The following is a 16,977-nucleotide window of genomic DNA, read 5'->3' as shown; positions in this document are numbered from 1 at the left end:
AAGTGAATTAACATGGGGACACAAACTGTTTTTATTTACAAGTGAGAGCTAAACATTGAGTACATATGGACCTAAAGATGGGAATGCCAAACATCAAGGCTCGCTTGAATAGGGAAGGTGGGAGGAGGATGAAGGTTGAAAAACTACCTACCTGGGTGACAAAATCATTTGTACATCAAACCCCAGCAACATGCAACATGCAACTTACCCATGTATCAAACGTGCACATTAACCCCTGAACCTAAAATAAAAGTTGAAACAAAAGACTTTAAAGGCAACAGAGGCTGGGCATGGTCCATAAATAAGGACTCATATAAAATATATAATAATTAACCCAAATGTTTTTTTAGTTCACATGACATAAGTAAATCTTTGATAAATTAATTATTTTCAAACTTGTTGACAAAATAAAATTACAGATGGCTTCAAAATTGTCAACATACATTATTGCCTGGGTTTGCTAGTTTACATAAACACCTTATATAAAGCTACATATATATATATGTATATGTATATAAAGTTACATACATATATATGTAACTTTCTCTATTGATATGTGCAGTGACATTATCTCAGATCAATGCAACCTCCGTTTCCTAGGTTCAAGCAATTGTCTAGCTTTAGCCTTTCAAGTAGCTGGAATTACAGGTGCCCACCACCACGCTAAGCTAATTTTTTGTATTTTTAATAGAGATGGGGTTTCATCATGTTGGCCAGGCTGGTCTCAAACTTCTGACCTCAGGTGACCCACCCGACTCAGCTTCCCACCGTGATGGGATGACAGGCATGAGCCACCGTGCCCAGCCTTAAAATTCTTTAAGCAACATGAAAGCCAAACACCAAAAGCCAAAGGTGAGTTTGCAAAATTCAATTATTTATAACTTCTATGCATTGAGTTACTGTAATCTTGGATTTACTGACAGACTTGCAGCAATTAGCTATACAATACACAAGCATTTTGTTAAAACCATTTAAGCTAAAGAATTCAGAGACTTTCGTTGTGTTGTAATGCTTTTTGTGGTATTTTTAATAATTTGTCCTAAAGTGGCTGGCAAAAAATATTTTATATATATCTGCATAAATCTCAACTGACAGCACCATACCAGGAGACTTTGTCACCAGGTATATGGATTTCTTTTAATTCCATAGGAAGCAGAAAAATCTTTATGGTTGGAATGGATTGAAAAAGCCACCTAATGTCCCAGGAGGTAAAGTCCCTCATTTTGCCAGCTGTTTAGGCATCGTATGCCCATCCTTGATTTGGAGGGTTCAAACTCATTCTATTCCTCAAAATCAGCCCTTGAAATCTTACATGCCCAGCTTTTCTGCAGTAGTCCCTGGGCCTCTTAGAGGAAAGGTGCTTTTATAGTTTTGGCAGGAGGGCATTAGTGATAAAAATAGAATGGTAGGCCCAGTGGGATTCTAAATCATTTTTAAGTTTTGAAGCTATCAGGTAGAGAGAGAAAATGTGTTTCATTTTACCCAATTTTGTAACCTATAAATAGCTCAAAAAGAAAAAGACGCCCCCCACCCCCCACTGAAAACAAAGAATAAGTGACATTTTAAACAAGAAGAACGTAAGTCCTGCCTAGCTCTAATCATGACAGGAAGAGGAAACTGACAGACAGCTAAATATTCCAACTATTTAGTATTAAGGCAGAGAACAAGCTATACTAATTCAGATAGAGGCAAAATCATTACATGAGTATTTGTGACTTTGTATAGAGGGCTGATCCCATGTCACATGATAGGAGTTTATCTTGGCTGTCACCTTCTACCAGGCCTGAAGATGAGGCTTTGGTTAAATTGAATTTGGTGCCAAATACCAGCTCAAGATTCAGTAGGATTTGAGGCATCCTTATAGATGAGATAAGTGTACCCAGGAGTCAAAACTCTGAAACTTAATAGCACAATGATTGCTTAACAATACTGATGAAGTCCCTTTCCAAAGGGGCTGGAAGGGGTTTCTTTTTTTTTTTTCTTTAATAAATCTATAGTTTTATTAAGACAAAAACTGACAGTGTAGTATGAAATTTACATTTAAACAAAGTTTTCACAGAAATCTAACACATGCCTAAAAATATTTTACAATGTAGTTCTAGATCCAAGTCTAGACAATATCAAGAACTGATGGATCTCATGACTCAAGAAAGAGCATTTTGGGTATGTTACTTCTTAGGATTTCTTCAAAAAAGTGTGTGTGTGTGTGTGTGTGTGTGTGTGTGTGTGTGTGTGTGTTTTAAAGTGAACCACTGCCCCGTATGAAAGTTTAATCTTCTCCTGGGACCAAGGTTTTTTAAGTGACCCAACTCTTGAATCAATTCAGTGAAACTGTGCTGTCAGTGACTGAACCCTGCCACCAATGGTTTCAGAGTTCAAATCTCAAAAAAAGAGAACGGCTCCAAGAGTTCTCCCCACTAAGAGCATAGGCCCTTGTCTTTCCCTACTGTCTTATCTCCTCTACCACCCTCTTCCTCTTCCCCAACACCTCAGCCAGTGGCTTGGATGAACAAGCTGATATTTATAATTTTGGTACTGGAAAAGAAAGGTCTTCTAATTTCAGGAATTAGCACCTCTGAGACAGAATGATCTGCTTGTATTGTATACTCTCCAATAAAAGACCTTCCCTCCTCAGTCAATTTCCATTTCCAAAATGGCAACTTTGATAACTTAGAAACTGGCTTAGTCCTTTGTGGGGAACAGCAGTAAGTTTAGGCAGGGAACACCTTGGCTTATAGGTTTCAGACATTCACAGCTTTTAAACAGTCTCTCACAGTCCTTATTTATGGTGCCAATGACATTTTTTTGAAAAGTAAAATATTCTGGACATAGAAGCATATCATTAGTTGTCTGTTCTTTCCATTGCTTCACCATTTCCCCTTTCAGGCCCCCAAATTTAATCAAAATGATAATACCCATCTCCCTTTCTCCCCTCCCCATCCCTCCCTCCCCCAAGTAATACACCGCTGATAGCCAAAAACTACACACATGCTATGCTGTTAAAATGCAGAGTTAACTCTATTGGGAAGAAGGCTGTGGGTTGTGGGGATGCTCTTGGAAGATCTACAGTATTTTTTTGCTCTCCCACACACCCAATTCTGCAAGTTTTGTCCTTCATAGAAGGCCCTTTGCTTTTCTCAGCAAAGTGCAGAAAAGGTTGCCTTGAAACACTTATTCCCCTTCCCCTCCACTGGGATGGGTGTGCAAACTGTATAGCTTGGAACGGCTTTAAAGCACTTGGGCTGCTGCAGGGCACAGAAACTATACTGGCCCTTCAAAGGACATCTTCTCAAGCCACCTCTGTGGTGTCAAGACAAGTAGAACTCCTTCCCTTCCCACCTGAAACCCACAGTCAGATGTGACAGGGGCTGGTACTCAGGAGAGTTAATTCTTGTCATCTTTTTTGTCATCATCCTCCGAGGGGTAGGAATGCCATGTGAGCCTTTCCTCATAGAAGGATATGACAACCTATGGGCACTTGACATTGGCTTCCTTGGCAGGGTCCAGGTCAGCCTCATCAGAGTTTTTGCATTTTATTAGGAACATGAGCTCTCCACTGGAGTCTGTAGCTCCAATAATCCGCTCCGGCTCCAAACCTCGAGCAAAGCCTTGTGGCTTTTCTGACTCTTCTTTCTTCTTCTTTGCTTTGCTCTCCTCTCCCTTGTCTTCAGAATCAGAATCAGCTTTGAGCTTGCCTCCCTCCGATTTATCTGTCTCATGTGCTGTTTTCTGTGACTTCAGAAACTCGGCAATGAGGTCAGGGCAATCCAGATTCCCTTCTGGCTCCCATGTGTTGTCCTCATCTGAGAAGCCCTTCCACTTTAGGAGGTACTCCACTTTGCCCTTTACCACTCGGCGGTCGAGAACTTTTTCCACCACATATTCCTCTTCCTCCTCTTCTGGCACCTCCTCCACTTTCTTCTTGTTTTGTTTTTTCCCCATAGTGCCCGCTAGCTTTCTGGTATGAAGGGTGAGGCTGCTCAGAGCAGCACCCAAGAGCCGGAGAGGAATCGGAGCTGCGCTACTGGCGCCCCCGGGGGGAGTGGCACCCAGGAAGGCAGCAAGCCCGGTGGCCGCAATGGAGCACCTCACTGGAGCGGCTACCGCAGGCCCCGGCCAATGACCCTCCCCTCAACCGAACCGGAAGGGGTTTCTTAACTGAAGTCTAGTTATCAGGTTGGAGGTGATGATACTGGAGTTTATGACATAATTGGGTGTAAAAGATTTTATAACCTGGGGGTGATTAATTTTTATAGTGTTAATAAGCCCCCAGCAGTAAGTCTAAATCAGAGACATAATATAGGATTTGACTTTTGAGGATGTTCATCAGAAGATATTAACAGGCTCAAAACACTTGATTAAAACAGAATCTCAGTTATTCATTTAACCAGAGGGATAATCAAAAGACTTCAAAAACTATATGGAAAGTTACGTGAGTATAAAAACGTTAACCCTTTTAAGGTTTAGTTTTTTAAGTACTACTTATAATCTAATAAAAACAGCAGTATGCCTGGCATGGTGGCTCCTTTGGGAGAATGAGGTGGATGGATTGCTTGAGGCCAGGAGTTCGAGACCAGCCTGACAAAACCCCATCTCTACAAAAAATACAAAAGTTAGCCAGGCATGGTGGTGTGCATGTAGTCCAGCTACTTGGGGGGCTGAGGTGGGTGTGCCTGTAGTCCCAGCTACTTGGCAGGTTAAGGTGGGAGAATCAGTTGAACCCAGGAGACAGAGGTTGTAATGCCATTACTCTCTAGCCTGGGCTAGACTGTTCTCTGCCCTGGCAGCCACCTCACTCTTATATATTTAAAAATACACAGGAAAAAGGTATAAAAATACACAGAAAAAAAAATCACTAAAGAAGGCTTTTATTTTTCCTTTTTGGTAACTAGCCTAAAAACAAAGATTTTACATTCTATCAAGATAATTCGGGCTGGGTGCAGTGGCTCACACCTGAAATCCCAGTACTTTAGGAAGCCAAGAGGGGTGGATCAACTGAAATCAGGAGTCTGAGACCAGCCTGGCCAATATGGCAAAACCCTGTCTCCACTAAAAATACAAATATTAGCTGAGCATGGTGGCACATGCCTGTAATCTCAGTTACTTTGGAGGCTGAGTCAGGAGAATCATTTGAACCCAAGAGGCGGAGACTGCAGTGAGCTGAGATCACCCCACTGCACTCTAGCCTGGGCAACAAGAGTGAGACTCTGTCTCACAAAGAAAAGAGATAGATCCTTATGGAAAGCCCATTTGGATAACCTGAAAACCGAACCTGCTGAAAGGAGAACTTGAACTAGTCAGAAAAAGGAAGTATGTTGGTGTCATGAGTGAACACTGTTACAGAGGCCTTGAGCAGGAGAACAAATGGTTCCCAGCAACAGCCTGGGAAGTTGCCGGGTTATATTGACCACTTGGGACATATGTTGGGGCTCAAAGCAATACCCACAAATGAAAGCCTCAGAAGGGCCTCAGAAGTAAACATTTTTCTGTGGCCTCCCTCTGCTTTCGTGTCCCTTAGTCCCATTTTCTCTCAAGGGAACTAGAATCTTTCTTCTCCAAGGCAGGTCCCAGAAATCAGACCTTCTTTTCCTCAAAGCCAGCCATAAAACCTAAAAATATTACTCTAAATTTTCCTCCACCTTTCTATGTAAGAATTGGCCATAAAGAAATTATCTGACCTTACACTGGGCAAAGTGGCTATGCCTGTAATCCCAACATCTTGGGAGGCCAAGGTGTGAGGATCACTTGAGTCCAGGAGTTTGAGACCAGCCTGGGTAACATAGTGAGACCCCATCTCTAAAAAAAAACTAAACAAAATTAGCTGAACATGATGGTGCATGCCTGTAGTCCCAGTTACTTGGAGGCTGAGGTGGGTGGATTACTCGAGCCCAAGAAGTAGAGGCTGCAGTGCACTGAGATCACTACACTGCACTTCAGCCTAGGTGACAGAGTGAAATCCTGTCAGAATTAAAGAAAGAAAGAAAGAGAGAGAGAGAGAAAGAAGGAAGGAAGGAAGGAAGGAAAAAGGAAGGGAGGGAAGGAGGGAGGGAGGGAAGGAAGGAAGGAAAGAAAGGAAGGAAGGACCTGGCCTTTCTTGTTCGATTATAGGTCATGAGACACCCAGACCCAGAAGGAAGGAATGCATGCTCAGGGAGGTTAAGAATCAGAAGGTTAACCCAGCAGACCTTTCTGGTTTTTTCCATACAGTCTATTAGCATTAAATTACATGCTTGTTCAATCATATTTTTATGTAGCTGTTTATACTTTGTCAAACCTAAGTGTAAAAATGGACAATTTTCTCTATACCTTGGGTCTTTATTCTAAAAACTCCCACACATACATGCCAAACAAATCTGCATGCCACCTTTTCAAATAATCTATCTCTTGTGAGTTAATTTTTCAGAAAAACTTCAAACTAAAACATAATAAGACAGAACAAAAGTACAGAATTAAATTATCTGGAGGAAAACATTGCCTTTTTAACCTTCAAGATAAAACCTTCTGCATCACACCATAACAACAGATTTAGAACTGAAAGGGAAAAAAATGTCATAAGAGCCAAAAAAAGTTGAAGGATGAGTTACCATCCCAGGCCTTCTCAAAGTGAGAAAACCTGAGGCAACAGACTACAGCAGAAGTTGGACTCCTGAGCTATCCAGCTGAGAAATTTCAAAAAGAAACAGCTTATGGAATTTTAAATGTACAACTTCTTGCAATTTTTTAAGAGTAAATCAATATTTTAAGAAAATCTTGTTGTTCTTTAGTCTTGCAGTAGTGGATTTTTTATATCAAAGCCCAATCTCTAGAAAGACAAATTTTCTTTTAATTAAAGTTAACTGGCTAGGTGTGATGGCTCACACATGTAATCCCCCACATTTGGGAAGCCAAAGCAGGTGGATCACTTGAGGCCAGGAGTTCGAGACCAGCCAGGCCAACATAGTGAAGCCTTGTCTCTACTAAAAATACAAAAATTAGCTAGGCAGGATGGTGCACATCTGTAATCCTAGCTATTCGGGAGGCTGAGGCACACACAAGAATCACTTGAATCCAAGAGGCAGAGGTTGCAGTGAGCTGAGATCACGTCCCTGCACTTTAGCCTGGGTGACAGAGCAATATTCTATCTCAAAATAAATAAAGTATAAAGTCAACTTAATCACATAAAAATTATTTTATAAATTCTTTTTGCACTGTGTGAGGCTACTCTTTGACTCCTACCAAAAAAAAAAAATACTTGAGACTGGGTAATTTATAAAGAAAAGAGGTTTAGTTGGCTTATGGTTCTACAGGCTGTACAGGAAGCACAGCAGCATCTGCTCCTGGAGAGAACTCAGGAAGCTTCTAGTCATGGTGGAAGGCAAAGAAGGATCAGGCACATTACCTGGTGAAAGCAGGAGCAAGAGAGAGAAGGAAAATGCCACCCACTTTTAAACAACCAGATCTCACAATAACTCACTCACTATCAGGAGGACAGCAGCAAGGAGATGGTGCTAAATCATTCATGAAAAGTCCACCCCATGATCCAATCACCTCTCACCAGGCCCCAGCTCCAATGCTGGGGATTACAATTGAACATGAAACTTGGGCAGGGACACAGGTCCAAACTATATCACAAACCTTATCAGATTTACACAGACCATTTACAACATGCTTGGACTTTGTTTTCTCCTAAAAATCACTCTTTCTTAAATAACTAGTCATTTTATATCAGGACAAAAATTTCCATACAGGATCCTTTCTCATACAGAATTATTTTCTTCTTAATCCTTCTTACCAAAACCACCTTCTCACTCATATCTGTAATTTTCTTTACATCTCTCTTACTTACCAGTTCCTTTTTACCTAATTTATAAATAACCATTGACTTATACCAAAAAATATTTTAATAAGAACATTATTTTCATAATTTTTTCATCAGAACACATCTTACTTTGGCATACTTTATATGCAGATTTATATATTAACTAGAATTTGTATTTTTGGTAACTTAAAATTTTTGTGAAAACCTAGAAGTAGAAAAATTTTTAAACAGTTTTGCTTGTTCTTTTTATTTAATGTACAAAGAGTAGTACAGAAAGTAAAATGTCCATACACCATCACCTAGACTCAACAGTTATCACTATTTTGCCATATTTGCTTTATTTATCCTCATGTTTTTGCCTGGAGATCTTTAATAAAAATCATAGAAATAAAATTTCACCCCTAAATATTTGACTATGAATCTCTAAGAATAAGGGAATTTCCTGACTCATAATGCTATCACACCTAAGAGAATTAACAGCTCACTGATATCACCTGACATGCTGTCATACTCATATTTCCCTTACTGAGCCAGAAATGTCTTTTTCAGGATGGGCAATAGTGGCTCATGACTGTAATCCCAGCACCTTGTTTGGGAGGCCAAGATAGGAGTACTGCTTGAGGCCAGGGGTTCAAGATCAGCCTGGTCAACACAGTGAGACCATGTCTCTATTAAAAATAATAGTAATAAATATAATAAATAAAAATTGCCTGGGTGTGGTAGCATGAGCCTATAGTCACAGATACTCAGTGTGGAGGCTGAGGCAGGAGGATCCCTTGAGCCCAGGAATTTGAGGTTACAATGAGCTATGATTGTGCCACTGCACTCCAGCCTGGGCAGTAGAGTGAGATCCCCCCCTACCAAAAAATAAAACAAAAGCAAGGTATGGAAAGATGTGGAAGTTAACTATATATGTATGAAGTTAATACACATACATATATATATATATATATATATATAATTTCATCATTATAACTTTCTTGCAAAATAAGTGTTTAAGTATTATCTCCATTTTGTAAATAAGTTTAAGCTCACTACCAGAAACTACAGAACCTAGATATAAACCCATATCCTTCTGGTTAAGTTAGTGTGGCATCCTAAGACTTTAAACATGTACCTGTGGACATCTCCTTTTTCACAGTCAGAGAAAGAATATCTTGCTACTTCTTGTTTATGTATAAAGCATTCCATCGAAAACCCATTTAAGAATGCTGGTTTACCAGTGACTGAAGGCATCCCTGGACATCTTCTTACCACTGGCTGAGTCATCTCAACAAGTATACTTTGCCTAAGACTATTTTCTTAATTTTAAACTTACTTTGTAAACAGCTTATTACCCACATCCCAGAGTTGGTCTGAAAATACTGCAACTCCTGGAATGTAGTGAGGACTCAGTAAATACTAGCTATGTTTGTAAGAAAATTCTGAACAAAAATAGGTATGCCATCCTGCCCAGTGATTCCTATTTCAGTCTCTAACATGGTTCTAACTGTAATGTTCATTATTAATAACTTTTCAGTTCTCTTCAATGTCATAACAAGTTGCTGTGTTCTAAAATACTATGCACAATAGCAAAGAATATAGGCAGAAATAAAAATTATGTGGAGCAATTAGGTTCCAAGAAACCTGATGTTGCAAGTGCTACCAGTTGGTAGCTTCTGGGGATAACAGAATAAAAATGTAAAAGCCCGTTATGTTAAAGGCTAAAGATGCTTACTCTCTCCCTGTGGTGCCCTCCTCACCCCACCCCTTTCAATTGTGCCCTGTGGTTTAAGGGTTGCAACCTGCTTCTGCTAGTAGACAGCTTTGTATGTGCCCAAAATAGCACAATTCAACCTTTATACAGAGGAGGCAAAGTTGACAAGTTCCAATTTTGTTAATCCCCTTCAAATCCCATCATCACTTTCTGAAACACAGAAACAATCACTCTTGTACTCAGCAATGTGCCAAGGTTCACACAGGAGACAGGTAACCCCCATGTCATTCCTGGGATGGAGGCATTCCTAGCATTGTCTTATTGATGGTTGTTGGGACAAAATAAAACTTCCTTCTTGGAAATAGTGAAAGTGTGAAAGAAAAACTTGTGGGCAAGGGGGAATTGATTCATGGGTATATTAATTCAGTAGCTTCCACAATTCCCATTTAAAAAAAGCAACAACTAGTAAAATAGCCTATCAGGTAGATTTTCATTAAAAACTGTTTATTTATTACATTCATAAACAGATTCTGAGAGGTTTTGAATCAGATCTTACACGAAAATAAGGCCAAAGAGGTCCAGTAAAAGTATCAGTGAAAGTATAGATGTGAGATTTCTCAGTCATGTTATAGAATGAGATCTCACCTGGCTAACGGTCCAGGAAAATACCAGTGCCTCTGACTTTCACTTCTAACAAGAGAGGGGCTTGACTCCAGATGGATTAAAGACTTAAACATAAGACCTAACACCATAAAAACACTAGAAGGAAACCTAGGCAAAACCATTCAGGACATAGGCGTAGGCAAGGACTTCATGACCAAAACACCAAAAGCATTGGCAACAAAAGCCAAAATAGACAAATGGGACCTAATCAAACTCCACAGCTTCTGCACAGCAAAAGAAACAGTCAATAGAGTGAATCGGCAACCAACAGAATGGGAAAAAATTTTTGCAGCCTACCCATCTGACAAAGGGCTGATATCCAGAATTTACAACGAGCTAAAAAAGATTTACAAGAAAAAAACAAACAAGCCCATTCAAAAGTGGGCGAAGGACATGAACAGATACTTTACAAAAGAAGACATACATGAGGCCAACAAGCATATGAAAAAATGCTCATCATCACTGGCCATTAGAGAAATGCAAATCAAAACTACATTGAGATACCATCTCACACCAGTTAGAATGGCAATCATTAAAAAATCTGGAGAAAACAGATGCTGGAGAGGATGTGGAGAAATAGGAACACTTTTACACTGTTGGTGGGAGTGTAAATTAGTTCAACCATTGTGGAAAACAGTGTGGCGATTCCTCAAGGACCTAGAAATAGAAATTCCATTTGACCCAGCAATCCCATTACTGGGCATATATCCAAAGGATTATAAATCGTTCTACTATAAGGACACATGCACACGAATGTTCATTGCAGCACAGTTTACAATAGCAAAGACCTGGAACCAACCCAAATGCCCATCGATGATAGACTGGACAGGAAAAATGTGGCACATATACACCATGGAATATTATGCAGCCATTAAAAACGAGGAGTTCGCGTCCTTTGTAGGGACATGGATGAACCTGGAAACCATCATTCTCAGTAAACTGACACAAGAACACAAAATCAAACACCACATGTTCTCACTCATAGGCGGGTGTTGAACAAGGAGAACACATGGACACAGGGAGGGGAGCACTATACATGGGGGTCTGTTGTGGGGGAGTGGGGGGGACAGGGGGGGGGGTGGGGAATTGGGGAGGGATAGCATGGGGAGAAATGCCAGATATGGGTGAAGGGGAGGAAGGCAGCAAATCACACTGCCACGTATGCACCTAAGCAACAACCTTGCATGTTTTTCACATGTACCCCAAAACCTAAAATGCAATAAAAAAAAAAAAAAAAAAAAAAACAAGAGAGGGGCTGGAAAAGCTCCTGGTGCATGAGAGCCATCATCCTGCAGCAGAATCCTCCAACATCCTTGCTGGACGGATGGTGGTCTCCTTTCTTTTGTGGGAAGAGAATCTTTGCAAATGCCAATAGCCTATTCGGACTTAATCTCCCACTTCTACCTCCCAGAAATGCTTGTCAGAATGAAAATAGAGTAACACAGGACAACTGGTTTGACTACAAATCTTTTTGGAAAACCAGGAATCTTTTGTTTTTTCTTTGTAAATCTCACACATTTTTTATCCTCAGGTACAATTAAGATAGGGTGTGCTGTTTCAGGGCCTAGAATTATGTCTACTTTAAATTTCTTTATAATTATCTGCAGAGCAGAATATTGGGGAGGAAACTGCAGCCTCTCTCCTTAAATTAATTGAAAAGATTGACAGGCTATTCTCATTTTCAGACTCGTAGAAAATTTTAATTTGTGAGAGCAATTCCACTTCAGATAACTCACTGAGCTGTACAACCTTAATTAATTGGCTTTTGAGTGTATAAATCTAGATTTAAAATGCTGTTATGTGTGCACTGAGTTTCTGCTGATTGCCCTTCTCTTCAGCTAACCTGCAGAGAACTGCTCATTGCTCATATTCTAAAAACTGGCTCAGGTGCTCAAATTCAGAGGATAATTCCTACTTTGGTTTTCCACCTTCTCTCTCAGTTCTAAGGAGTTTTTTGCTTTGAATGCTTATTAATTTTTGAAGGTCTGCCAGTTGCTTTTTCAGGGGCTGGATGTAACTGCAGAGCCTTTTCCTGTAATGAGAGGCAGTTCTCTGGGTGTCACGTAGTGGCCCTGGTGGTAAGGGGACTGAGTCTACAGGGGACACAGCACCACTAGGTCCACCTCTCAGAAAACAATCAGGAACTGGTTGTGCTTCCCACACAAGGGTGTCTCTTCCTGTCTGTCTTCAATGCTGTGGAGCTTGACCATTTCAATCATCCTTCCCAGCTGGGTGTTGCTCCTGATGTGTGCCCTCTCCTCTCAGCACTGGTGACAACAGACAGGGCAAGGAAAACTTCCCTGTAGATAACTCAAGACCATGCCAAGCACTGAACAGAGAGCTGCCACTGGTCAGGGCCACCTCCACTCAGGATCCCTCTGTGGTTGCCAGATGTAAATCAAAGATAACAACCCAGGCAAGTTGCAATCATTTCAGAGGTTTATTTGCCAAGGTTAAGGACGATGGCCCATGACATAGCCTCAGGACATCCTAAGAACATATGCCCCTATATGAGTTCTCACTTATTTAAACCAAACAAAATAAAATTTCCTAAGCCATTTCTGACTGACTACACCTGATTTTATTATGTAGACACAACTTATATCATAATACATGTATATATGCAGAAACATATCTAAACACACATACACACATATAAAGATCTTAGAGCTCTAATTTTAATATCAGTCTTGAGGTAATAAAACATATAAACTTATGTGAATAAAAAAAAGATCCAGATTATTTTTCTGATAAGATTTGATAAGATTAAACTTTAGTATTTTTTTAACAGGCAGTTTTACAAAGGCTGTGAACAGAATTTGGAGTCAAGCAGTTCAAGTCAGTTTCCACTATACTGGACTGGACAAAGAAAAATTAACTGTGCAAATGTGACTCAATTATATAAGGAGGCCCAAAATATAAGAGTTCTAACAAAGTTTGAATAGTATTTTCTCGGACTTGGTTTTTTGTCCTTGAAGGTAAGAATGTCATTCCTTTTGTTATAGAGAAGATATCTTTTTATTTTTGAAATAGGATCTTGCCTTGTCACCCAGGCTACAGTACAGCACAGTCTGGAGAGGTGTCTTTACATGTGAATTTCACTTTTTGTTTTTAAGAAACAGTGTGAAGGTCAAAATATTTTTTAAATATCTGCTGGTTTTCAAGTGTTTTTACTTGAATAATCAGTATGCCAGAATAGCTAAGGAGTTTTTGAAACAAAAGTGTTTAGCTAAAAGAGGGATAAAAAGGAGGAATTGCAACAAGGGGAGAAGAACGCTTCAGAGAGGAAAGCACCTCAGCTGGCTCTGAGACTATTTTGCAGCAAGGAAATTTTTGAGCCCTGAATGTTGGTTTTTTTTTTAGCCTCAAGCTACCAATGAGAAGTACATGTCTTATTTGGAATACATAATTTTATAGCCATGATCTTTTAGTTTAGTTTTAAAAACAACAAATCGTGTTAATGATCCCTGTAATGTTTAGATGTGTTACCAGCTAAAGTCCCAGAAAATATCTCAGCATGCTTTTGAACTTTGAGACCCCATTTTGAAGGTGCTCTAGTTTAATGCCAAATACACAAAAGCCAATTAAACACAAGTGTCTAATACTCAAAGGCCAAACAAACTCAAGTGTCAATGGAAAGTAAACAATGTACTTACTAGGAAGGATGATAACCATTTTACACTGAAAGGAAAAAATCCCCTCACTTAAACCTTGAAGCCCAAATCTTGCAGCTGAAGTCCACAGAAGGAAATTGATTCCCTCTCCAAAGGAAGTCTCCCAAATGGGAGGGGGAAAGACCACTACTCAACCAAATTCTACATAAAACATAACTCCAACAAAATCAGGAGTTTCATCCAAGAAAGACTCACCAATAAGGAGTTTCATCCAAGAGAGATTCACCAAGAGAGACTCACCAAGTGGAAGTGGGGGACTCAGGGGGCCCCAGTGTGGGTCCTCACACCCTACTTCCAAGGACTCATGATTGTGCAGGCGAGGCAGCTTAGTATCCCGCTTCTGACACCATGTAGATTAAAGTCAAAATAAAAATGTAAAAACAAATCTCTAAATTTAATGTTTCATGTGGGGAAGAAGAATTGAACTTTGGGTATACATGCAGACTAGGTTGTTTCTGATATGTCCAAAAAACAAAGGGAAAGTTTCAGATTTTGTGAAATAGAGAAATGTTACACATTGCTTTTCAAGAAAGATTATTGGTACTAATAAGAGTTTGGGAAGCAGACAAGGGTGGTGAGTGATGGTAGTGGACAAAATTCGTTTAAGATTTACAGCAGTCCATTTCAGGAACTATTAGTTAAAACCGATCTCAGGTGTCAACATTCAGATTCAGCAGCCAGTCTTGCAGAGAATCACATTTCAGGAGGAACACTGTGTCCTGAGTGCTTTTTCCCCCTGCTTTCTCAACTCTGTTTTAGTTGGGTAAGACAAGAATGACCCAATTTGAACAAATAATTCTAACAATACCCAGAGTACAATATGCAGCTGCATCTTCCTGGTAGACCAGAGGAATAACATTTGGTGGCATCTGTGTGGTTGGAATTGCTGATCTCAAGACACAGTGAAGGGCAGTCTACTCTATCATTCTGAAGTTTTTCATGCATACTGTGCACAAAGACATAAGGAGAAATAAATATATGCACACATATAAATGTAGAGTTTTTAAGTATAAAACAAATATGTGATATTTGTAAATATATGCATCAACATATAAAAATAAAAATTGCAATATGGATATTTATACATAGAACTTTGTAGCACAACTTGTCACTCTATGGACATCTTTCTCCATATAAGACAGATGAAAACTAACCCCTAAGGATGGTCCAGAAAATGGTGTGTCAATAGGGGTGGGTAGAAGACATACTTTCCACAGAGAGGTAGAAAAAAAGTGTATGAACCCCTAGGTTTTGGTGGAGAAATTGGAAATGTGAGTTGATAAAAATAGTAGTGAACTGGAAAGACAGCCAAGCCATGATAAAACTGCACTAATGGACACTGAAATCTTTTGGGATGAGGAATGTGGCCCCAGATGCTGAAAGATACACAATCCCAAGGAAACCTATTCTTCCATCTGCAGTTGGTGGATCTGGAGATACCTATAGACAGAAACCCACAAACAGGAGTGAAGAACACCAAGAACAGACATGGAAAACATAGGTCTGAATTAAGAAATCCTTGTGTACCCCAAAGTAGGTAGCAGGTGAAGAAAGCCAGGTCAGATGAAGGCTACTAACACTGTCAGCCAAGGTGGATGGATGATGCTGTTGTACAATCTAGTGACCAGATTGTACAACAAGACAGTTTCAGCACGGTGGATGTGAACAGTGCCTGTGCAAGCCCCCAAGGCTGTGGGCCCATGTATCTGTTTTGAGGCCAGAAGCTCTGTTATTTTTTCAGCTGGCCTTTGGATTTCAAGTCTACGATGAGAAGTGTATGGCCAGGCAAGGACCCCTGACTCTTACATTCTTAGACTCCTGGGGAGATGGCAACCAGAGGGGACCTGACTGGAAGACTGATTGATGTTACCTGGTCCCATAGGCTTTTGGTGGAGAAACAAATGGCCCTGACACCCAGAGGCCAATGCACAGCTGCTTCTTCCCAGTCAACCAGAGGAATGACACTAGATGGCATCTCTGTGTGTTGGAATTGCTGTTCTCAAGAAAAAGTGAAGTGCAGTCTGGCATTCTGGAGTATTTCACATCAGCAAAGACATGACAAAATATAAATATATACATGCACATAAATGTGGCTACTATTAAATATAAGAAATATGTAATACGTAAATATATGCATCAACACAGAAAAATAACATTTAAAATATATATATTAATATGTACAACTTCATAGTCCTGACTTCCACTAGGTGGTGGTATTTCTCCATGCAGGACAGAAATTTATGCACATAGATGAATATATAAATAAAGATATCATATATGGTTATATATAAGTATAGACACATTTATAAGGAAATACAGATAGATATAAATAAATATGCAAAAAATAAACGTTATCTTAAAAAAACACAAACTCATGAACACACACAGATTTACTTGCATGTATACTAGGGGCCATTGGGCCCTCTTGCCACCTGTCAGTGAAGGGACACAGAAAGGCCACTGGAGTCTTTCCCTGAACATTCCATGTGACCCTACCCTGATGGCAAACACCAGGCCAGGGACTTTAACCAGAGCCTATCAAAGTGCTGTCATCCTCTAGCAGGAAGCTGTCCATTCCTCCCAATCCTTTCAATCATGATAGATGCTTTTTTTTTTTTTGATACAGAGTCTCACTCTGTTGCCCAGGCTGGAGTGCAGTGGTGCAATCTCAACTCACTGCGACCTCTGCCTCCCATGTTCAAATGATTCTCGTGTCTCAGCCTCCTGAGTAGCTGGGATTACAGGTGTGAGCCACTGCACCCGACCGATGCTCTTTTTTTAAACGTAAAGGTGTGTGAAAACAATTTTGTCCCAGTATGGGTGAGTGGAAAGAAGGCTTTCTGCAGAAAGGCAGAAAGGCAAGGTCTGAGCCCCCAGGATTGTCTGAAGGCACTGTGAGTGTGGAGGAGTACAATAGTTCTGCACTGAAAAACAGCCAGGCCAGCTTAAAACTGCGCTGATTGTCGTTGGTGGCTTTAGGGGAAAGTAAACCCAGATACTGAAGGTTACACAGCCCTGAATAAGCCTGTTCTGGCAGGTTTCAGCTAGGTCTACAGAACCCTGCAAAACAGACATGAAATACCTAAATTCAAGATACCTGGGGTTCAGGTGCCTGAGGCCTCTATTGCTAGTAGTAGAAACATGGA

General features: G+C 40.1%; 2 protein-coding genes across 7 annotated transcripts in view; both read right to left on the bottom strand.

The window, feature by feature from the left end:
• LOC135272768 (mitogen-activated protein kinase kinase kinase kinase 4-like) overlaps window positions 1–16,977 on the bottom strand; it is a 94,025-nt gene that overhangs the window by 28,815 nt on the left and 48,233 nt on the right. For 4 of the 6 annotated variants that reach the window (XR_010340730.1, XR_010340732.1, XR_010340733.1 and 1 more), the window contains exon 3: window positions 209–241. The exons of the other annotated variants lie outside the window; for them this stretch is intronic. The gene's annotated coding sequence lies outside the window, so the exon portion shown is untranslated. The remainder of the gene's footprint in view (window positions 1–208; window positions 242–16,977) is intronic. 6 annotated transcript variants of the gene reach the window in all.
• On the bottom strand, window positions 3,186–4,472 carry LOC135272794 (chromobox protein homolog 1-like). Its single transcript, XM_064371471.1, has one exon. It carries the CDS (start codon window positions 3,940–3,942, stop codon window positions 3,469–3,471), a length of 474 nt encoding a protein of 157 aa, XP_064227541.1. The 5' UTR covers window positions 3,943–4,472; the 3' UTR covers window positions 3,186–3,468.

The sequence above is a fragment of the Aotus nancymaae genome, unplaced genomic scaffold (assembly GCF_030222135.1).
Source record: "Aotus nancymaae isolate 86718 unplaced genomic scaffold, 86718_ANA_hifiasm-v0.15.2.pri h1tg000131l, whole genome shotgun sequence".
Classification (NCBI taxonomy): Eukaryota; Metazoa; Chordata; class Mammalia; order Primates; family Aotidae; genus Aotus; species Aotus nancymaae.
This window is presented reverse-complemented; position numbering and strand designations above follow the sequence as displayed.

Bases quoted from the DNA above. Each gene is read 5' to 3' on its own strand.
- LOC135272794 (XM_064371471.1), bottom strand. From the start codon at position 3,942: ATGGGGAAAAAACAAAACAAGAAGAAAGTGGAGGAGGTGCCAGAAGAG.